General features: G+C 37.4%; 1 protein-coding gene across 1 annotated transcript; it reads left to right on the top strand.

The window, feature by feature from the left end:
- The first annotated feature begins 1,663 nt into the window (after positions 1–1,663).
- Positions 1,664–25,511, top strand: LOC131938549 (uncharacterized). The gene is made up of 19 exons (XM_059296623.1): positions 1,664–2,456; positions 7,026–7,056; positions 7,175–7,291; positions 8,045–8,177; positions 10,838–10,903; positions 12,068–12,133; positions 12,747–12,931; positions 13,796–13,863; positions 14,054–14,127; positions 14,780–14,937; positions 15,530–15,734; positions 16,862–17,004; positions 20,400–20,630; positions 21,697–21,814; positions 22,250–22,297; positions 22,508–22,666; positions 23,199–23,243; positions 24,501–24,611; positions 25,410–25,511. The coding sequence occupies exons 1-19, from the start codon at positions 1,664–1,666 to the stop codon at positions 25,509–25,511; spliced, it is 2,853 nt and encodes a 950-aa protein (XP_059152606.1).
- Positions 25,512–25,580: the final 69 nt, after the last annotated feature.

The raw sequence follows: 25,580 nt of genomic DNA on the forward strand, positions 1-25,580 counted from the left end.
AGTCCCCCATCTAGACCTGTAGTCTATGCACATAGCCGATTAAAGGCAGTCCTCCATCTAGACCTGTAGTCTATGCACACAGCTGATTAAAGACAGTCCCCCATCTAGACCTGTAGTCTATGCACACAGCTGATTAAAGGCAGTCCCCCATCTAGACCTGTAGTCTATGCACATAGCCGATTAAAGGCAGTCCTCCATCTAGACCTGTAGTCTATGCACACAGCTGATTAAAGGCAGTCCCCCATCTAGACCTGTAGTCTATGTACACAGCTGATTAAAGGCAGTCCCCCATCTAGACCTGTAGTCTATGCACACAGCTGATTAAAGGCAGTCCCTCGTCTAGACCTGTAGTCTATGCACATAGCCGATTAAGGAAGTCCCCCATCTAGACCTGTAGTCTATGCACACAGCTAATTAAAGGCAGTCCTCCATCTAGACCTGTAGTCTATGCACATAGCCGATTAAAGGCAGTCCCCCATCTAGACCTGTAGTCTATGCACACAGCTAATTAAAGGCAGTCCTCCATCTAGACCTGTAGTCTATGCACACAGCTAATTAAAGGCAGTCCTCCATCTAGACCTGTAGTCTATGCACACAGCTAATTAAAGGCAGTCCTCCATCTAGACCTGTAGTCTATGCACACAGCTAATTAAAGGCAGTCCCCCATCTAGACATGATCAACCTGTCTATGCACACAGCTGATTAAACACCCACTTAATTATTAAAACCGGACTTTTATGCGCCTGGTTAATCAATACCTTACACTGGATATCAACACACACCAAGGTTGGATTCACTTAGAAAACATGACAGTAACACAAAAATATTCCCCAGAACAAACTTACATCAATCGGTTTAATTGGTAGCAGAAAATTATTTTCAAAAAGAAAACAGATCTAATTAAATAAAAAACAAACAAAAAAATAATTAAAAAAACAACAACACCAAAATGAGAAAGAAGTTTCAACATTGCAAACGAGAGAACGACTAAAAGATTAGTTATAAAGAATTAAATTATGTAAATGAGGTGTGCCCCTGTTTTGACATTTGCTCCACCCTTACCCTGTGAAGTACGTATTGATCTAGAAGTTTCTTTAACCATTGTATCGTATCCCACATAATGTGGCCAGTTCTGAAGTATTTTGTTCCACTGTATCATACCCTTCTAATTCGTCTAATTCTAAAAGTACTTTTAACAATGGTATCATAGCCCAATCAGTTCGTCTCTTTGAAAACAAATGTCTCCGGTACTGTGTTATTTGTTAAGCGAGGCGTGAACCAAACACAACTACAATATCCAGGTCGTTCCGTGTCATTGATCATCACCGAAAACAAAGTCCGGCCCCGCCTACAAGCAAGAGAGCAACCAACCTTAATTTAGCCCTTGTTCGTCACGTGACTGGTTGTTGCTAGGCGGGTCTGTACTATAAATAACTTCGGACAAAAGATCATCGACTTCCTACACGTGAGGCGAGGTATCATTCACACCTAGCTTAGGCTTCACGAAAGTCGCACTCAATTTTTCAGAGCTTAATGAACTATTTCAATAACAGGACATAGATTTTAAATTAAGTCAACGAAACATTACCGAGTTTCGGGAATTCACGGATAGTTGGATTGAAGTTCTATTTATTATATTTTCTACGGTAAAAGATCTACAGATATGGAAACTCTGTATCAGTTGAGGGATGGTAGTAGAGGATCACACGAGAATACGGTGCATAAGAGAGAAGGGGATCACTACGTGGGTTCACACAAGAACAACAGTTTGTCAAACACCACGTACAACATACGAGTTGACAACAAGAATAGTTCCAACAGCTCATTGAAATCTGACAGAAAAAGTCAGCACCACGACCCGACCAAACACGGCACCACCAAGTTTCCAGACATCGCTCTCAGGCCGGGCCATGCTGTAGAACATACATCAGACTCTCCCGGCAGCAACAGCAGTAACGATCTTAGAAAAACTGGGATCAACACGAAACATCAACCTCCAAGTGAGACAAGAATTCGGAAATTAAAAGACAAAGAAAACTACTCAAAACAGACGGGAATAACCACCAATAACTTGACGGTAAAAGCGCCTTATGATTCGAGTCATAAACAGACGATTAACAAACATGTCGATTATTTTCGGAAGAACGAATTTGAAAAATCAGACAATAAAATAACCGCAAGTAAAGAACGCGCTGGAGACGATACAAACACAAATAGAAATAAACAGTCAAAACTCAAGCAAAATATCCCCAAAGTGAAACCAGGTAATAGCACTTCTCCTGGAGACGATAACAAGCAGGCAGGTGAGGCAAGAACCACAGGTAAACACGTTACAGATAAGAAGCGTTTTCACCTGGGTCCACCTACCCGCCTTAAACTCGAGCTTTGTCAGTTTGTCAACCGTGACGTCATTGGAGGCGATGAAGTCTGCCATCTTAGATTCGGTCCGACAAAAAGTGAGTTTGTTTATGAAAGGCTCAAAACTCCTTCTTTTTCTACCTTATCTAATCCACTATTAAGTAGGCCCTTACAACTACTAACTTTTTTACTTTCTCGTATACAATGTATAGAGGAGGTATTGTAATCGTGCAAAAAATCAAACTCGAGATTTTCACAATTCTCGACGTTATACACCTCCCTGAGTTGAAAAACCATAGTTTAGCAATTTTATACGTACGTCTGTATGTGTGTGGGTGTGTTTGTTTGTTTTTCTGTGTGTCTGTGTGGATGTGTTTCTGTGTTACACGTTACACGTTACAGCTTGGTTGATGAAATTTCATATTTACGTGTTATATCGTATGTGTGCTTCTGTTCAACTCTTCAGCGATTTCCAATCAATTTTTTTAGTTATTTTTCTTTCATTTTTACTTGAACGAATATACGAAGTATAGAGAAAGTCTTGTAATCGTGAAATTTTTTTTTGAGATTTTTAGAAATCTCGACGTTTTACACCTCACTGATACGGAAAAACATAATTTTGCAATCTTGTCCGTATGCCTGTGTGTCTGTCTGTCTGTCTGTGTGTAAACACGATAACTTGAGTACCGTTACAGCTAAGTTGATGAAATTTCATATATAAGTATTTTATCAAAATCTTAGATCCGTATCAACTTTTGAGCGATTTCCGACAACCGGAAATGGTACTTTTTCTACTTTGAAATTTTAAAAAGCCTATAACTTGAGACTATTTCAGATAGATAAATGAAATTTCACATGTAAGTAAAAGATCTAATTCTCTACCGTCTGTCGAATTTTAGTAATTTCCGTTGACCGGAAGTACTAATTTTCGCTATTTCCGATTTCTCAAAAAACGCAAGTAAATTTAAAAAGTACTAATAATATTGCGCACTATTGTGCACATTTTGTTTTGGCGTTTGCTTGGTGCGCAATTATTTTTTTCTACGTGATTCTATTCTATTTTCAAAAGTTTAAGTAATTAAAAATCATGTCTATATTCCGAGTTGGTCAAATAGTGGTGCTCATAAGCTCCTTTTAATAGATTTGTTCTTTTAATTTTTTCTTAAATACATATTAAAGAATGACATAGTATAAAAGGAAATTTATTTAAAATTAATAACATAAATACAAAAAGATATACAAATAAACATAGCAGGAGAAACCATTATATATACAAAGCTTTGATATTTCATTTTTTTTGACCGACTCGATGTAAAGAAATATTATGGCCGACATAAAATAATACAGATTTTCAAAAACACTAATGCACTCACACACATGAGATGTTGCAATTCGTTTTGAATTGAAAAAAAAACAAAGGCTTTTTTTTTCAAAACCCGGTCAGGCCAGAAATGAGTATCCTATGTTCATATTTTTGTTTATATATATATATATATATATATATATATATATATATATATATATATATATATATATATATATATATATATATATATATATATATATATATATATACATATACTGGAAATATACTTGCGGCACTGTAGATCTGCCCCTGCTGACGAGACAACCTACATAAAAATAAAAACTATACGCTCAGATCAACAAAAGCTGTCACCGGATTCAACGTGTCTTGTGATATGGCAATTAGTGACCCGTGGAGCAGATGTATCGGAGCTAGCTGGGCTAATCTGTTATGTCTCAACAGTGACAATTTGACGGTGTCTTTGTGTCGTCTTGTCGTAACACTGATTGTGTGGTGATAATATTTTTGTCTAATTGTCTGTCGCCTCTATCCCCTTCCCTCCACTTCGACTGTCATATTTTGACTCAACTCATGCAATACTTCGTCAAATACGACTCGTTTTGTTTTTTGTAAATGTCTTAATGCGCCTTTTGGGGTCGTCCATAAATGAGTCAAACTCGTAGGGGAAAGGGGGGGGGGGATCTGTACTTTTTTTAACACTCCGTTACTAATGGGTGTATCTAAACGTGAGAGAAGTTTTGTTTTCTGGTCGTTAGGGTGGTGTTCTAGTCCTCCCTAGCACATCTCTGCCTAGACCACTACATGCTGGTTTCTTCAAAGTCTAGCTTGGCACACACATGCGATATAACTTTAACTTTCTCGCATACGGAGTATAGATGTAGAGGAAGGATTGTAATTGTGACAAACAAATTAATTTTTGAAATATTGTCTGTGTTGTGAATTTAAACACGATAATTTTAGTACTGTTTCAGTCATGTCCGTGTATTAAAACTAAACAAATAAACGCCGTTTATTTGGGCAACATTTAAAAATATTTACATGTACTGAAGTGAGCTGCTGTTCAAATGACATTTGTACTCATCAGAAGTTTCGAGAATAAAATCCCATTTACCCCCTCCCCCTTTTCCGCACCTGAAAATGTAAAAACTAACCAGATAATCCGTTATAATTATCTCCCTTCCCTGCAGTCCATAAATACAAATGTAACACAGCGAATCCCCACAAACGAATCCTTTTAAAACTCGAACACAATCTTAAATGAATACTGTTGTTACAAATACGTGATGTATGCACGACCTTCACATTGACGAGCCAGGTGGGGGTTGAAGAGGCATATGGGGTCGTCCGACCCTGGAAAGAGGGGGGTGGGTAAGTAGGAGGTCGAATACGCACCCTGGATCGTCCAAGCTGTTTACGAAACCCGCGGTTCAAAGACGCGCCTGGAACCCACCTTCCTCTGTTACGTCTTTGATTGTACTCTAGCCGGGGTTTGATCCCGGTTCAATGAGACGAGACGTATGCCGCAGACATAAAGTCAGTCAACCGAAAACTCGGTTATTCGGTTTGCCAGGACTAGGGTGGGGATGGGGGGGGGGAGTCGAAACGACACCATAGTCAGCAGTTTTAACACCGGTCTGATCTTGTTTCCTGACGACTGTTCATTTGTTGCTGTTTTTTATGTGATTGGTTCCAATAATGGGGACACTCCTGATTTGTCTGAAAACAAAGTCACGGCTCAGCTGTTTGAACAGACGATATTCAAAACGTCGTCTGCTAGAACTGTCTTTGCCACGTGTTTGGGCTGCCGACCAAACCCTCCCACCAGTCATCACGTGGCTAATTAATCACGGCATTGTGCATAATATCATAAGTATATTTTTAGCATATACAGTTTATGCAGAGTTATATATTTCGGGACAAATGTATTAGGTCCCCTATAGTATTGTGACGTCATTTAGAGATGACCTCCCCCCACCCTTTAAAACGTAAAGACGAATATCGCAGTTTAAATTGCAACTTACGTGTATAGTTTACTCTTAATATCCATCATTTATCATATTCTCTAATAATACAGTCCAAAATAATTGGACTTTTCTTTATGACAAGTACGTTTTCGTAAAGGTATAACTAATCATAATGTATGATATAAATCATGTTTATATAAATAATATTTTGATGATGCGGTGATAACGTTAGGATAATATGTAGTATGCTGTTTTCTTTAAATAGCACCTACTTCTGTTTGGAAGATGTAATCGTTTGATTTAGTAGGCCATATATATATATATATATATATATATATATATATATATATATATATATATATATATATATATATCCAACTATATATAGACATGTTACAAGACTGTGTAAATAGGTTCTGAATAACAATTGAAAATAATTTGTGACCTCATAAAACCAACATTCCCACGTACAATGTCATCATATATGACGTGGCTTTCTAGGCGTGTTGTTTCTGTTCTGTTGCGCAAATACGGTTTCTGATAACACTCTGAAATACGCACGTACTTAACTTATCCGTGCGTCAACGTTTGCGCATTAAAAACGACATGTTCGAAGAATCGATACTATACTTGTTATCAATACTATTGCTGTAATACATAGTATTTCGTTACCTTCCCTAAAACTGTCAATGTTCATTTAGGGCGTTTTAAGACTCTGCTGAAGTAGCGCCAAAATGGGGGATTTTACGCTTAGTTTCTTAAATCTCTTTAGCGAAGGGGCGGTAATCACGTGCAACTCTCAGAGTGCAGTAATGATAAGTATTAAAGATTGGTATCATAAATGTCAGATAAAGTTGCGTATATTTTTACAGCTCTGAGAAATAATGTCCAAATATTATTCCTCGTCGGTCTAGGTTTGTCTCTAATGGGGGTACCGAACGCAAGTTAGGGAAAGTAAAGACGGCTGGGCATTCTGCTGACCACACTAATCCTTCATATGACTAGGTCATAGAAGTAGGTGAACTCTACTTCACTTGCATTATATACCGTCAGGTTCAAAAAGAGAGATTTACTTCACTACTACATATAGGCTTTAAATATTTATAATAAAACCAAGTGCAAGAAAAGAAGAATACGCTTAATGTAATTAGCCTTAGTTAGCATTAATTATGAACCACCTTGTTTGCATTAAAGTTAAAATAATTTTCTATCAACGAGCTCGGGGTAAATTAAGTAAATATTTTGCCAAAGAAAAAAGGATTGAAATACTTACTAGCACATATAACCCGTACCGCACGGAATCATACTATGTAATATCTTTCCTTATTTAATTCTATATGTTGCATAAGAATGTTTTTTTTTGTTCTCTATCTTAGCAACTTACCTAGACTACGTAGCATCCGGCAGGTATGGATTTTTTCTCTATATAATCATATATGTGTATAAGTTTAAGATGCTTATAACACGGTGTAGTAGTAGTTAAGACAAATGCGAAAGTTTAAGAACTCAACTTACTGTATTACAGACCACTGAGGTGTATTGAGAACTATATCAGACGTCATGTTATGCCGTTTTATGCCAACACTCACACCGAAGTCAGCTACTACGCGGCACAAACAAACAAACTTCGCGAGGAAGCGAGGTAAGTCTTCACAGACAAACTTCGCGAGGAAGCGAGGTAAGTCTTCACAGACAAACTTCGCGAGGAAGCGAGGTAAGTCTTCACAGACAAACTTCGCGAGGAAGCGAGGTAAGTCTTCACAGACAAACTTCGCGAGGAAGCGAGGTAAGTCTTCACAGACAAACTTCGCGAGGAAGCGAGGTAAGTCTTCACAGACAAACTTCGCGAGGAAGCGAGGTAAGTCTTCACAGACAAACTTCGCGAGGAAGCGAGGTAAGTCTTCACAGACAAACTTCGCGAGGAAGCGAGGTAAGTCTCCCAACACAAACATCATTAAGGAATCTATTTTTTATCCCCCCCCCCCCCCAGTGTTTCTTCCAGACTTTTTTCTCCGGGGGGGCACTTGAAATTTTCGGGGGGGCGGTAAACTTTCTTCGGGGGGGGGGGCGGACACTGTTAAAAGTATATATTTTCTATATAAATTATATAAATTTCATTTCGTTCGGGGGGGGGGGGGGGGCGGTAAAAATTTTTCGGGGGGCCGAAGAGATGCCTGGAAGAAACTCTGCCCCCCCCCCCACAGGGACATCATCGAGGAATCTATTTTTATCCCTCCCCACAGAACATAATCAACGAATCTATTTTTATCTCTCCCCACAGAGACATCAACGAATCTATTTTTATCCCTCCCCACAAAAACACCACCAACGAATCTATTTTTATCTCTCCCCACACAAACATCATCAATGAATCTATTTTTATCTCTCCCCACAGAGACATCATCAAGGAATCCGTCCACGCCACTGAAGACGACGCCGTCATCTTTTGTGGGAGTGGATCAACCTCAGCCATCCACAAACTTATCCACGCGATGGATCTAAAAAATAGACATTATCACTTAAGTCCCGTGAGTCTAGCACAAAAATGTATCCAATTGTTTTTATCATATGCTCAGTGGGAGCAAAGAGTCAAGTAATGAGAACTCCATTGTTAGATTAATTAACAGTCTTGAGTTCAGTTGACCACTTTGAATACACGCTATTCCTACTTGTTTCCTATACTGTCGGTGGGGACGGTTAAGGTGAATGGAAAAATTGTTGATTACTCGAGGGTCCTTTAATTTCTAGAAGTTTATTTTACGTTGCATTTAATGTTACATATATATTTTTAAAAATATTCAGTATAATTATATATATATATATATATATATATATATATATATATATATATATATATATATATATATATATATATATATATATAAATATATTATATATATATATATATATATATATATATATATATATATACTAGCCGTCCCGGCCAGGCCCTGCTCTGGCTTCTGTGAAAAACCTTTCTGTTAAAGACCATTACCTGTGTGTTTAGTAATCATCATAAACCCGGCATTGCCCACCCAAACCACAACCAACCAAAACCAAAACAACAAAAAGCAAACATAACGCTAACACAATTACAAATACAAACGAAAACAAAAACTTAACAACAAACACAACCACACCCACAAACACCAATACAAACACAAAGAAAAAACAAACAAAAAAGCAAACGAAAACAAAAACCTAACAACAAACCCAACCACAAACACCAATACCAACAAAAAAAAAATCAACGAAAAAAGCAAACGAAAACAAACCAAATCCAAACGCAAAACCAACCAAAAACACAAATACAAACCCAAACAAAAAAAACACAAACAAAAACGAAAAAAGAAAGAACAAAAACGAACCAAATTAAAACGCAACCACTAACGCAAACCCACCTAAACACAAAGAAAACACTAACGCGAACATAAACGCCCGGTGCGGAATCACCTGTTTTAGCTTAATGAACGACTATAGTACCCCAACTTATTCACAGTCTTTTGCACTCACTTAAACGAACGCGCCTGTTTCAATTTAATAAACAATTTTAATACTCCAAGCTTATCCGTAAAATACCTACAACATTTGCACTTGATCAATCCCCGCTAATTATGTAATTATTTTTTTTCCCAACACCAAAACAAAGTAATTAAAAAGTAAATTATTTTCACGGAATGCAATGGTTTTATAAAGGGAAGTAATTGTGTTTTTCCTAATTTATCAAAGGGAAGTAAGTGCTATAGGACTAAATAAAGACATAATTAGAATTTTTGTAAAAGATGATATTTTTTTTAAAACTTGTGTTTAATGAACATGCCGACAATTATTACTATAATTTGAAAAATGAAAATTATTTCCCAACACTTTCAATAGTAATTTTTTAGCTCATAAATTTAGACAAATGCGCACGATAATTTTTCTAACACTTAAAATCGTACAATTCCAACGACATACAAATGCATTACATACAGAACTGAGCTTTATATATTAGATATATATATATATATATATATATATATATATATATATATATATATATATATATATATATATATTCTAAGCATATTATTTCAATCGATCAAAGCCCAATATTTTTCCTACATGAGCACTTGGGTTTCAAATTACCCAATATGTTCTGAGGTGAATATGCCTTCAATAAAGTTGAAAAGGGACAGAAAACTAAGATGTACAGCCTACAGTTATCGCTTCTTATGTCATGAACTGTCAAAATGCCTTCACAAATGATAATCTATCAATATTCCTTATGCTTTGTGCCATTGGGTAGGAATTTTTATCATTTGGGTGTTCTGTGTAATTGCTGGTTCCAACACCCCCTCCCACCCCCACACCGACCCCTCCCCCCCCCCCCCACCCCCAACCCTCTCCTTCCTCACCGCCACTTCCCACTTACTTGAACGATTCAATCGATAAATAATTTATAGGCTGTTTGTCACAAGTTCTGCCTATGAAATGCGCAACTTACTTCGTGAAATACAAATAAGTTAAAATAAAAAAATGATTTTTTTTTGTATCCAATTATGAGATTTCATCGACGATTTTTATAAATGAACTTATGAACGGTAATGAATCATCCTAGCATTTAACATATGAAATATCAGATCTAGAAATTGATTTTTATATCCAATTTTGATATCTTCTTCGACGATTATAATTAGCTTTTAAACCGTAATTATTCTCGAACACAACAAATGTAATGCCTTGTTTGTAAGGCAGTATAGAATCAGACCTAGTGTAATACATCGTGATTCTAGAGTCTCTCGACAGAATGATTAACACATTGATGGGCAGGTGTTGTGAATGGCTTCATATTCTATAGCACAAACTTCAGTCACTGAACTGAACTAATTAGGCATATCATGAACATTTTGACAACGCTGAATAGACCAGGGATTTTTTTTTACATGAAACTCGTACCTCCCCCCCCCCCCCCCCCCGCCCTCCCACCCCGCCCACCTTCGACACCGACAATCTTAAATACAATTCTTTTATTTTATTGTATCAATTAGCGTAGACAGTTATTTATCGAATGATTTTTTTTTCACAGACATGTTTAATTCTGTTTGGATAAAGGTGTAAGCTAATGATTGGTTGGTTTTTTTTTTCACTATGAACTGATTGTATTTTTTTCATTATGAACTGATTGTATTTTTTTCATTATGAACAGATTGTATTTTTGGGACCTTACGAGCACCATTCGAATATTCTTCCGTGGCTAGAGATGAAAGCTAAAGTAAGTGGAGATGTGTGGGTCGGGGATTTCAGGGGTCGTGGATCGGGGTTGTGGATTGGAGTCATGCATCGAGGTAATGGATCGGGGTCGTGGATTGGGGTCGTGGATTGGTGTAATGAATCGGGGTCGTTGATTTGGGGTCGTGGATCGGGTCGTAGATCGAGGTTGGAAGATCAAAGCTAAAGCGGAGATGTGTGGTGTTATAATGGATGTAACGCGGGTTTTGCACTCTAGAGACTGAATAATCATGGTTTGTGAGACGAAGGTTAAATTTTTGGAGCTGAGTTGTCAGAATTATGCTTGGAAGATGATAGGAAAATGTGGGTGAGACTATGACTACTGTCACACAATGCGATGTCAATCCAGGAAGAAATGGTTACATTACACAATCGTATCAAGATGGCTGTTGTTATAGAAATCTTTACTGACCGACAAACCGTAAAACTTTGAAGTTATCTAAAGCTAATATAGGGGTTAAATGACAGGTTAACATTCAGGTTGAGCTGATATAACTAAGGTGTCATACCACGCTACATTTTTACAAACATATACCGTTCTGATCCATATAAAACGAAATAGTTATATGTATGTGTTGCTGCTTCAGTTCAAATTATGCAGGCACCATTTTCATTATTGGTTGGTTATTATTTATAATTGCTTATAAGTTGAAAAATGTATAATTTGTAGGAATACCAGAATACAAGTTAACAATAAATTCTAACGTTATATATACAAGTATATATATATATATATATATATATATATATATATATATATATATATATATATATATATATATATATATATATATATATATAAACTTAATTTACGGTGAAGGATTTGTAACAAACGAAACTAAATGTTGAATACATGATTTAAAAATAACACTTAAGCATGTAGTAAATTATCTACAAACAGATTTGTTTTAAATTTTCTGAAAGGGCTTATATAATCGCGCCTCAAAGAGATTATTCTCATGCAGAAATTTGTCACATCAAAAACTTAAAACAACTTTGTTGCTGGAAGCCGCCATAAAATTATGTCAAACATGTTTAGTTTTAAATCATGTCTTTAAGACGCCTACTACAGGATCAAAGAAAAGCTTCACTTAACGAACGAGCCCGTATTAATAATTTTTCTTAATGTTTGAAACGTGTCCAACAGGTGATCCACATCAAACAGAAGTCTAACGAAACCATTGACTTGGATCACCTGGAACAAGAGTTGCAGGTAAGATCTAGGCCCCTTGCCGTAAACTTTTGAAGTCAAGCACAAGGTACTCCTGAGATTAACATTAAAGAAGAACTTGGTTATACCAGAACATTAGTATGTACCAAGATTCAGTGGCGTAGCGAGGTCGGGTGTCACCCGGTGCGGCACTTAATGGTGACACCCCCCCCCCCCCAGAGCCGTAGCGACACTTCCCGGGGACAAACTTTCAATTTTCGATTTGCACCCCTCCCCTAAAACTTTCGATTTGCACCCCCCCCCCTTCAAACTTTCGATTTGCACCTCTTAAAACACTATCATTTTTCTCTATATATTTTTCTATTTTTTGCCTTGTTGTTGCCACCCCCCTAAATGGTGTCACCCGGTGCGGTCCGCACCCCCCGCCCCTACCCATCCCCCTCGGTACGCCTCTGCCAAGATTAAATGCGAAGCATACCAAAGCTTTACATTTGCTGAATAGTACACAGGAATATATTTTACATGTGCGTTTGTTTGTGTGTGTATGTATGTACAGATATATGTGGGTGTATGTACAAAACGTAAGATGGTCACCTGATTACGTCACCAACTGTCCAACGTGTAGCAAAGTCACCTGATTACGTCACTTCCGCAGGAAACCGAGAACGAGCCAGAGAGAACGTTGATTGGCTCCTTCTCCGCCGCCTCGAACGTCACCGGCATATTGACGGACACCGTGGCCCTGGCCAATCTCATGCACCGATACAAGGGCTTCTGCTTCTTCGACTACGCATGCGCGGGACCTTATGTTGAGATAGACATGAACTGCTCGGACAAAGGGTAGGTTTGTCTGTCAAAGGGCACGTCGTAATTACAGAGTTATGTGATCCTTACACAATGTATTACTGCTTACACAATACATGACTGCTTACAACTTTTATCAATAATAAACTACACCTTACACAAGTGATTCATTCTTACACAATGCATGATTCCTATCACAGAGCAATACTTTATACACAATTCATTAATCCTTACATAATGGACTATTTACACAATTGATTAATTTTTTCACAATATATTAATCCATACACATCGTACTACTCCTTACATAATTAACTACTAACATACTCTTCTGCTCCCTATTTAATGGATTTCTGCTGACATAATAGTTACTCCTTACATAATCTACTGATCCCTACATAATGATTGTCTCCTTACATAATGATTTTCCCCTCACATAATAGTTCTCCCCTTACACAATAATTTTCTCATAACATAATGATTGTCTCCTTACATAATGCTTTTCCCCTTACATAATGATTGTCACCTTACATAATGTTTTCCCCTTACATAATGATTTTCCCCTTACATAATGATTCTCCCCTTACACAATAATTTTCCCCTTACATAATGATTGTCTCCTTACATAATGCCTTCCTCTTTACATAATAATTGTCTCCTTACCTAATGATTCTCTCCTTACATAATGATTTACTCCTTACACAATGCACCAGCCGGTTAAATCCTCGCGTAGGCGGATTTACCACATGACTGAATCCTATCATGGCTGAAGGATTTCTCAAGTTGACTGGACCCAGACTGATAAGCATTGCTGTATACGTCAATATTAATCCTTATTAACACTAATCAATTCACGGGGGCTAATTATTACGACGCCTAATTAGTTTGACCCTTCCGCAGGCCACTGGCTTACAAAGACGGTATTTTTCTCTCGACCCACAAGTTCCTGGGCGGGCCCCAGACGCCAGGTAAGTGCCTTATTTCTGACGTCACGCAGGTGTTCAGAACCAGAAAATGTGGATTGTGGCATTTGCAAGTCAAAGACTGCTGTAAGGCACGACAGGTTTAACAGATGAGCACCTGCATAACATTTTAATATGTATTTTTGTGTCTAAAACAAATAAGTGTTGTAATATGTGTATGTTTTTATTTCTCTAGGTATTCTTGTGGCCAAGAAATGGGTGTTTAAAAATGAAGTACCGCACGGTGTTGGCGGCGGCACTGTTGTGTTTGTAAGTTGTCTCCCATTACAAAACACAGTCGTATTTTATGTGCTAATTGTCTCCCATTTAAAAATATATTAAATATATTCTATGGAAAAAAAGTAAATTTAACTCAATATTTATTTTACTTGTCACTATTATGTTTGTTATAAATTATTTCTTCCGTTATGGCTCTTCAAACTAAAAACCTACTAACTACACTGACCTCTACCCTCGCCTGTCTATACACTGACCTCTACCCTCACCTGTCTATACACTGACCTCTAACTTCACCTGTAACACTGACCTCTACCCTCACCTGTCTATACACTGACCTCTACCCTCAACTGTCTATACACTGACCTCTAACCTCATCTGTAACACTGACCTCTACCCCCACCTGTCGATACCTTGACCTCTACCCTCACCTGTCTATACACTGACCTCTACCCCCACCTGTCTATATACTGACCTCTACCCAAACCTGTAACACTGACCTCTACCCTCACCTGTCTATACACTGACCTCTACCCTCACCTGTCTATACACTGACCTCTACCCTCACCTGTCTATACACTGACCTCTACCCTCACCTGTCTATACACTGACCTCTACCCTCACCTGTCTATACACTGACCTCTACCCTCAACATCTAGACCTTGACCTCTTCCCTCACCTGTAGGTACGGCGCCAACGCCACAGGTACCATGCAGAACCAGAGCACCGAGAAGAAGGTGGAACACCAGCCATCATAGAGACCATTCGGGCAGGCCTGGTCTTTAAGCTGAAGGAAACATTCACATCACAGTTTATTATGGAGAGAGAGGCTGCATTGTTTGGGTAATAGATAATAATAATAGCGGTAATGATGATATCACAATAATCCTACAGGCGGCACTATTGATATTATTTTGGTGGTGAGATAATAGAAGTAATGCTGAGATAAATACCATAACTTTGGACAAGTGCTGATAAAAACTATAATGTAATCCTTTAAAGCGGAAAACATATTTTAAACCATAATATTTTTAAGACAGTCGGTAAAATGTAAATCTATTAGGTTTCGTTTGTAATGACGATGATGTTTTATAGCTAAATGAGAAATTTTGTTAAAAAGAACTAGGCGAAAGAAAAAAGGAATAGGGCTTTTTTTTAATCACTTAATACGTTGTTCAATATTAATTTTTGTGTGTATTGTCTTTTATTCTAACTCATCTAAAATTATTTTAAACCAAAAATTCAACAACAAATGCATGCGTTTTTATTGAAGTTTTATTCAAAAGGGATTGGATGGGGAAGGAGGGGGCATCACTCGAACTATTCCCATAAGTTGAACAATATTATTTTTTTTCTTTGTATTTCAATACTTTCTTTAGAAAAAAACTTGTAAAAACTGTTTTCCAATGTTTTTCATCCAATCTTCTCCATTCAGGCGCGCTAAAGCGGCATGGCGTCCCAACCCCAACCTCATCATCCTGGGGAACCTGACCGTCGATCGTCTGCCCATCTTCCCCATGCTGTTTTACAACAGACAAACCGGCCGTCTGCTTCACCACGATTTCGTCGCCATGTTGTTGAACGATCTTTTCGGGCTACAGGTCCGCAGCGGTTGCGCATGCGCGGCTTTATATGGGCTGGTGAGATTGTTGATACACTTGAAGTATTTTTATTTAAGTCGAAGTTATTCTATTTGAAGTATGTATGTACTGGTACTCATAAAAAGTTCACGACCTCTACTCTTTATCTTCAACAACACGACGTGAACACAGACTATTTTGATTAAAGCTAACCGAATTATTGATTATAGTAATCGACCACGATCAAACGTTTCCACCGATGCCATTCGTGCGTAAAAAAAAATAACACAAATTAGGAATAGGCGATCCGAACAAGATAGGCGCGGCACGAAGCTCATTCTTGTTTTTGTTTTGATTAGTGGTGCAGGAAATGTTGGCCAAATCGAAACAAATGACGACTTGAGTTGGAGCGAACTTGTACCTTTTCAAATTTGGATTACAATCAATCGATCGACATACCAAAGACGTTAAAGTATTCATAGTTGCCTTTGATTTTTGAAATATGGGTTTAAGATATGTTAGTCTGGGTACACATGACCTACGAAATGTCGCCTTCCATCACATACACTCACAATCATCCCCTCCCCCACACACACACATGTTCTTCCCACGTTTCACACATATGCGCCTGATTTCATCACGTAGCTATTGCCATTATACCAGAGTTTACTTTGAGTATTATTTTAAACAATCCATCCTAATCTGATACTATACATTCCACACAGATAATTCCTTTCCATGTCCACGAGTTATTTATTATTGAGAAAAAATATAAGCACAACAGTTGTGTTGTACAGTTCCAGAAGTCAGTTTTAAGTTAGCTTCACACACAGTGAACGAAAACATAAACCATATCTCATGATGATGTGACGGCGTGGTCGAACGGTAGAGCACTCGGCTGCTACCTCGAAAGTCTCGAGTTCGGCCCTAATCGTAGCACGTCCACGTAGGGACAGTGGAGGCCACGGATAATAAAAGTGGTGATCATACTATCCCTTCATAGGTCACATAAACAGGTTAACTCTACTTCACCTGTCTAGATGGCCGCTATGTTCTAAAACAAATTCATCTGGACAGAAAATGTTAAAATTTTTACCTAAAACGTGACGTGAAAATGACTGAGATTATGCCGTCTCTGACTATAACACGTTATGTATTGACCGTGCGACATTGTGATGTCTCTCTAGGAGCTGATGGGTATGTCTGAGGAGACAGCTAAGCGCTACGAGGCACTGATCACAGAGTTTAAGATGGACAAAAGATCCCTTGAGGATTTCACATCACACGGTTGCTGTGGCAACGGGGCTCATGTTGATAACGTTATATTCAAGTAAGTATCGAGATATGCTGGTGTCTAGACTTACTGTTGATGTGTCTAGACACATTGGCTTATCTAGACGTGGGGTACCTGGAGTACATATTGGGTTGTCTAGACGTGGAGTGTCTGGAGTGTATATTGGGTTGTCTAGACGTGGGGTGTCTAGACATATTGGGTTGTCTAGACGTGGGGTGTCTAGACATATTTGGTTGTCTAGACGTGGGGTGTCTGGAGTACATGTTCGGGTGTCTAGACTACATGTTATGATGTCTAGACAAGTTTGTATGTCTAGACTATATATTTTGAGATGTTGTGTTTACTAAAGACTCAGTGGCATCATAGAAACGTTAATCTAGTAGACTAGACATTGATATTGCCTAGATGTGTGTTTTTTATTCTCAAATGGAAAAAGTCGGTATAGCTACAAAATTTCGAGTTGTAAGACAAGGCTTTATGTGAATTAATCTTCAATTAATTATCTTTTTAAATTTGAAGTGTCTTAACCTTCCATTCATTCTTGTATTAAGACCAGGGTTTGTAAGAGTTAACTTCCCATTTATTCTTATATTAAGACCAGGGTTTGTAAGACTCAACCTTCCATTTTCTCTTGTATTAAGACCAGGGTTTGTTAGACTCAACCTTCCATTTATTCTTGTATTTAGACCAGGGTTTGTAAGACTCAACCTTCCATTTATTCTTATATTAAGACCAGGGTTTGTTAGACTCAACCTTCCATTTATTCTTGTATTTAGACCAGGGTTTGTAAGACTCAACCTTCCATTTATTCTTGTATTAAGACCAGGGTTTGTGAGACTCAACCTTCCATTTATTCTTGTATTAAGACCAGGGTTTGTTAGACTCAACCTTCCATTTATTCTTGTATTTAGACCAGGGTTTGTAAGACTCAACCTTCCATTTATTCTTGTATTAAGACCAGGGTTTGTGAGACTCAACCTTCCATTTATTCTTGTATTAAGACCAGGGTTTGTAAGACTCAACCTTCCATTTATTCCTGTCTTAAGACCAGGGTTTGTAAGACTCAACCTTCCATTTATTCTTGTATTAAGACCAGGGTTTGTAAGACTCAACCTTCCATTTATTCTTGTATTAAGACCAGGGTTTGTAAGACTCAACCTTCCATTTATTCTTGTATTAAGACCAGGGTTTGTAAGACTCAACCTTCAATTTATTCTTGTATTAAGACCAGGGTTTGTAAGACTCAACCTTCCATTTATTCTTGTATTAAGACCAGGGTTTGTAAGACTCAACCTTCCATTTATTCTTGTATTAAGACCAGGGTTTGTAAGACTCAACCTTCCATTTATCCTTGTATTAAGACCAGGGTTTGTAAGAGTTAACTTCCGATTTTTTTTTGTTTTAAGACCAGGGCTTGTAAGACTCAACCTTCCATTTATTCTTGTATTAAGACCAGGGTTTGTAAGACTCAACCTTCCATTTATTCTTGTATTAAGAATAGGGTTTGGAAGAGTTAACTTCCGATTTATTGTTGTATTAAGACCAGGGTTTGTAAGACTCAACCTTCCATTTATTCTTGTATTAAGACCAGGGTTTGTAAGACTCAACCTTCCATTTATTCTTGTATTAAGACCAGGGTTTGTAAGACTCAACCTTCCATTTATCCTTGTATTAAGACCAGGGTTTGTAAGACTCAACCTTCCATTTATTCTTGTATTAAGAATAGGGTTTGGAAGAGTTAACTTCCGATTTATTGTTGTATTAAGACCAGGGTTTGTAAGACTCAACCTTCCATTTATTCTTGTATTAAGACCAGGGTTTGTAAGACTCAACCTTCCATTTATTCTTGTATTAAGACCAGGGTTTGTAAGACTCAACCTTCCATTTATTCTTGTATTAAGACCAGGGTTTGTAAGACTCAACCTTCCATTTATTCTTGTATTAAGAATAGGGTTTGGAAGAGTTAACTTCCGATTTATTGTTGTATTAAGACCAGGGTTTGTAAGACTCAACCTTCCATTTATTCTTGTATTAAGACCAGGGTTTGTAAGACTCAACCTTCCATTTATTCTTGTATTAAGACCAGGGTTTGTAAGACTCAACCTTCCATTTATTCTTGTATTAAGACCAGGGTTTGTAAGACTCAACCTTCCATTTATTCTTGTATTAAGAATAGGGTTTGGAAGAGTTAACTTCCGATTTATTGTTGTATTAAGACCAGGGTTTGTAAGACTCAACCTTCCATTTATTCTTGTATTAAGACCAGGGTTTGTAAGACTCAACCTTCCATTTATTCTTGTATTAAGAATAGGGTTTGGAAGAGTTAACTTCCGATTTATTGTTGTATTAAGACCAGGGTTTGTAAGACTCAACCTTCCATTTATTCTTGTATTAAGACCAGGGTTTGTAAGACTCAACCTTCCATTTATTCTTATATTAAGACCAGGGTTTGTAAGACTCAACCTTCCATCTATTCTTTTATTAAGCCCAGGGTTTGTAAGACTCAACCTTCCATTTATTCTTGTCTTAAGACCAGGGTTTGTAAGACTCAACCTTCCATTTATTCTTGTATTAAGACCAGGGTTTGTAAGACTCAACCTTCCATTTATTCTTGTATTAAGAATAGGGTTTGGAAGAGTTAACTTCCGATTTATTGTTGTATTAAGACCAGGGTTTGTAAGACTCAACCTTCCATTTATTCTTGTATTAAGACCAGGGTTTGTAAGACTCAACCTTCCATTTATTCTTGTATTAAGACCAGGGTTTGTAAGACTCAACCTTCCATTTATTCTTGTATTAAGACCAGGGTTTGTAAGACTCAACCTTCCATTTATTCTTGTATTAAGAATAGGGTTTGGAAGAGTTAACTTCCGATTTATTGTTGTATTAAGACCAGGGTTTGTAAGACTCAACCTTCCATTTATTCTTGTATTAAGACCAGGGTTTGTAAGACTCAACCTTCCATTTATTCTTGTATTAAGACCAGGGTTTGTAAGACTCAACCTTCCATTTATTCTTGTATTAAGACCAGGGTTTGTAAGACTCAACCTTCCATTTATTCTTGTATTAAGAATAGGGTTTGGAAGAGTTAACTTCCGATTTTTTGTTGTATTAAGACCAGGGTTTGTAAGACTCAACCTTCCATTTATTCTTGTATTAAGACCAGGGTTTGTAAGACTCAACCTTCCATTTATTCTTGTATTAAGAATAGGGTTTGGAAGAGTTAACTTCCGATTTATTGTTGTATTAAGACCAGGGTTTGTAAGACTCAACCTTCCATTTATTCTTGTATTAAGACCAGGGTTTGTAAGACTCAACCTTCCATTTATTCTTATATTAAGACCAGGGTTTGTAAGACTCAACCTTCCATCTATTCTTTTATTAAGCCCAGGGTTTGTAAGACTCAACCTTCCATTTATTCTTGTCTTAAGACCAGGGTTTGTAAGACTCAACCTTCCATTTATTCTTATATTAAGACCAGGGTTTGTAAGACTCAACCTTCCATTTATTCTTATATTAAGACCAGGGTTTGTAAGACTCAACCTTCCATTTATTCTTATATTAAGACCAGGGTTTGTAAGACTCAACCTTCCATTTATTCTTATATTAAGACCAGGGTTTGTAAGACTCAACCTTCCATTTATTCTTATATTAAGACCAGGGTTTGTAAGACTCAACCTTCCATTTATTCTTATATTAAGACCAGGGTTTGTAAGACTCAACCTTGCATTTATTATTGTTCTAAGACCAGGGTTTGTAAGTCAACCTTAAATTTTTTCTTGTATTAAGACCAGGGTTTGTAAGACTAAACCTTCCATTTATTCTTGTCTTAAGACCAGGGTTTGTAAGACTCAACTTTCCATTTATTCTTGTATTAAGACCAGGGTTTGTAAAACTCAACCTTCCATTTATTCTTGTCTTAAGACCAGGGTTTGTAAGACTCAACCTTCCATTTATTCTTGTATTAAGACCAGGGTTTGTAAAACTCAACCTTCCATTTATTCTTGTCTTAAGACCAGGGTTTGTAAGACTCAACCTTCCATTTATTCTTATATTAAGACAAGGGTTTGTAAGACTCAACCTTCCATTTATTCTTGTCTTAAGACCAGGGTTTGTAAGACTCAACCTTCCATTTATTCTTTTATTAAGACCATGGTTTGTAAGACTCAACCTTCCATTTATTCTTGTATTAAGACCATGGTTTGTAAGACTCAACCTTCCATTTATTCTTTTATTAAGACCAGGGTTTGTAAGACTCAACCTTCCATTTATTCTTATATTTAGACCAGGGTTTGTAAGACTCAACCTTCCATTTATTCTTTTATTAAGACCAGGGTTGGTAAGACTCAACCTTCCATTTATTCTTATATTTAGACCAGGGTTTGTAAGACTCAACCTTCCATTTATTCTTTTATTAAGACCAGGGTTTGTAAGACTCAACCTTCCATTTATTCTTATATTTAGACCAGGGTTTGTAAGACTCAACCTTCCATTTATTCTATTATTAAGACCAGGGTTTGTAAGACTCAACCTTCCATTTATTCTTATATTTAGACCAGGGTTTGTAAGACTCAACCTTCCATTTATTCTTTTATTAAGACCAGGGTTTGTAAGACTCAACCTTCCATTTATTCTTATATTTAGACCAGGGTTTGTAAGACTCAACCTTCCATTTATTCTTTTATTAAGACCAGGGTTTGTAAGACTCAACCTTCCATTTATTCTTTTATTAAGACCAGGGTTTGTAAGACTCAACCTTCCATTTATCGTTACTGACTCATGCGTGGACTTCGTGATCAAAGCCATCCAGATGACAGCAGACGATGGCTGGCGTCTGCTTCCCATGGTAAATATGGAAAGTTGTATTTAAAAAAAAAAACTATTCATGTTGAAAAAGGAAAAAAAAAACATTTAATCAAATATTGGTTTATAAGAATGTATAAAATGTAGGTTATAATTATTTTACGTTTTGTATTTAAATTTCACGTGTTTTGTAAAATGTTAGCTACTTTTATCTAAGATAAATAATCTAAGTTATCGTGTTTTCTCGGCGACGGCTCTAAGCTGTTGAGCCCAGCCCAAGACAATAGAAGGTAGATAGTCCACTCAGCTCTTATGGGTACCTAATTCATGCTAAGGAAAGTAAAGTCGGCTGGGCATAGTGCTGACCACACCTTCCCTTCATATTCCTAGGTCAAGAAACATGTAAATTCTTTCATCTGCTCAATTGATCGTTAGGTCTAAAGAGGATTCTTAACTGAACAAAATTTTATTTTCACAGTATGATTTTGACAGACAAAGTGGTAGATGGTGGTACAGACATAACAAGGTAACAACATTTTATATCTAGTGGTGTATGATTGGTTGTATTGTTATTTTATGTCGTGGTAGATGAAATATTTATGTTTTGATGTGCGTGAGATTTTATGATGTATGTTATGTTGTATGAGATGAAAAGGTTGCCGGAAGTTTTACCCCACCGGCTGGCAATTGGACGTTTGGACTGTGGTAATGACGTCATCTTGTTCTTTATTTGCAGGACTTTGAACCACCAAATACCTTGCAAGACGTGGAATTTTCCAGAGGGTTTTGCGACATCCGATCTCCGCGGGATTCGATCCCTAGCACTCCTCTCTCGGTTGATAACAGCGACCGCCTGAGCTTACAATACGATTTCCTGCCAGGCACAGACTATGACGTAATGAATCTGCCAGTTTTTTTGTTTTTTTTTTTTTAGTTGATAGGACAAGGAATAGACTACACACCCAAAACTATTTGCCCATTTTAGTTGTCTTTTTCATCAGTTAATACAATTATGACTTGAAAAATACCTCTATAAAAACATGTTAATGCTAATTATATAGCTGACTAACTTTCTGTTGATACATAAAATTTCTTTGCCAGAAGATAATCTATAAACAAAATGTATGTTTAATATATTTGTGGACACAAATATTATATCAGCACGACGGATAATTCGAAAAAAATATTTATAGCAAAATTTAGATCTAAATGACAAGTATAATTTTCTAAAAATTATTTAACATAATTTCTTATTAAGCGTATGAACACCAGAAGTATGCTACAGTCCCGTTTGTTAACATAGCTAACGGTTATAAACACTAACCGCTATTTACTTGTTAGTCTTTTAAAAAGTCTAAAATGTTTAATAATTTAGAGTCAGGTGGAATATTTGCTATTCTGGAAACTTGTCAATTGTTTCACCACAGGAAATTCTAGACCGAGCCAAGTTTCTGTTTGAAAGAGCAAGTCAGGTGAGTTGTTTAGTGTTGTCCATGTTGTCTTTTAATCTGTCCTGTTCAGAGTTTCTTCCAGGCATCTCTTCCACCGCCCCCCCCTCCCCCCGAACGAAATGAAATGTATATAATTTATATAGAAAATATATACTTTTAACAGTGTCCGTCCCCCCTCCCCCCGAAGAAAGTCTACCGCCCCCCCCCCCCCATCGAAAATTTCAAGTGCCCCCCCCCCCCCCCCCCCGGAGAAAAAAGTCTGGAAGAAACACTGGTCCTGTTTAGTCGTGTTGCGGCCAGTGCTATCTCGTGCTGTTTTATATTCAACCCATGTGTTCTGTGATGGGTACCCGACTCACGTTAGGCATATTAAAGGCGGTCAGGCATTGTCCTGACCACACTATCCTTTCATATGCCAAGGTCACAGAAACAGGTGAATGATACTTCACCTGCCCCGTGAACCATCAGGTTCGAAAAGCGAATTTAAATTTTACGTTAAATTGTTTTGTAATGCTCAACGTTTTCCGTGAGTTCTGTAATGTTCTACATTTTCCGTGTGTTCTGTAATGCTCTACGTTTTCCGTGTGTTCTGTAATGTTCTACATTTTCCGTGTGTTCTGTAATGCTGTATGATTTCCGTGTGCTCTGTAATGCTCTACGTTTTCCGTGTGTTCTGTAATGCTCTACGTTTTCCGTGTGTTCTGTAATGCTGTATGATTTCCGTGTGCTCTGTAATGTTCTACGTTTTCCGTGTGTTCTGTAATGCTCTACGTTTTCCGTGTGTTCTGTAATGCTGTATGATTTCCGTGTGCTCTGTAATGTTCTACGTTTTCCGTGTGTTCTGTAATGCTGTATGATTTCCGTGTGCTCTGTAATGTTCTACGTTTTCCGTGTGTTCTATAATGCTCTATGTTTTCCGTGTGTTCTGTAATGCTCTATGTTTTCCGTGTGCTTTGTAATGTTCTAAATTATCTGTTTCTGTCGAAACATTGTGTCTTAAACAGTCCTGTATTGTGTTTTAAAGCATATTGTAATTTTGTTATTTCTTGTATATCGTCAATTTTGTCAGAAATTAAACAGTATGTAAATATTGTCTTAAATTTTCTCCATTTGTATACATATTTTATTTCATTATTGAACGAGTTGACATCTGAAATAAAATATGAACTAATACTAACCAATACATCAATAATTGCATCACGTAAACGTATCAAAAAATAAATTGTCTACCCAGTAATATCATGGTTGTATAATGATTCTTATCCCTGACCCACACAGCCAGGTGTGTTTGACTTACCTGACCAGACACCTGAGTTTACAGGTGAGGCTGAGGAACTCAGGTGGTTCATGTTGCCGAGTGAGGCTGCTGACGTCATCAATCAGAGAGAGGTCAGTAAACTTTCTTGAGGTTGTCGGCGTGGCCGAGTCGGTAAAGCTCATGGTTGCTAAACCGAAAAGTCCCGAGTTCTAACCCACGGGTAGATGAGGCTCGTTAGCTAGGGACAGCCACTCTTCTATGAGAGACAACTCCAAAATCAATGTGTTCTTGGTTGGACAAAGGCTATGGAAGCAAATCCAAAAAGAAAAGCAGGCTGAACTCGGAATCAATGGCCTCAATGGCGCATAACCAGTTGACACGTATACTAATTATGTTGGAGGGGATCCCTTCCAACACTAAAATTAAGAACGAAGAGGAAGAAAGAAGAGTTTTTTTTTCTTCCTTATTTCAGTCAGTCGTTATAGCGTACTGTCTACAGGCGGCGGCGATTTCTTAGTGTGCGGTCTACGGGAAACTGCGAAATCCGTACAATCACATTTACCCTTTAAATGTAAAATACACGGGAAAATGTGGTGTTATTCCTATAGGAATGCTCAGGTCTGTCCCTTATAGTAGAATAAATAATTGCTCGACAAATTAAGTAGCTACGTCGTTGTTGTTTCATATGGATGAAACATTCCGACCTATGATATCACCACTATTGCTACTAGACGCTTATTCTGTCAAATGTATCCTTTTAAAATGAATTAACTTAATTTTCTAACATGTTGTCTTGGGTGGGGGGGGGGGGGTAATTATTTTTAAAATCTTACCGATTAATCGTGTTTTCTAATCCTTTATAGGTTGTTCGACTTGACCTTGTCTAATCAAATATGCGTTTTTCAACGACCTTGTCTATTCATATATAGGTTGTTCGACTTGACCTTGATGATCTACCTTTCGTCCCACCTGCCCTGGCTGAGAAGTTCGAAGGTCACGACAGGGCTGATAAAAAACAAGTATATGTTTGAAGGACAAGGTTAAGGTCGATGTAACAGACGTTCGAAAGTCGAGTCAGGAGGATTAATCAAAAGAATATG

Source organism: Physella acuta, unplaced genomic scaffold, assembly GCF_028476545.2.
Source record: "Physella acuta isolate Inbredline_101_S28 unplaced genomic scaffold, ASM2847654v3 ptg000247l, whole genome shotgun sequence".
NCBI classification, from domain to species: Eukaryota; Metazoa; Mollusca; class Gastropoda; family Physidae; genus Physella; species Physella acuta.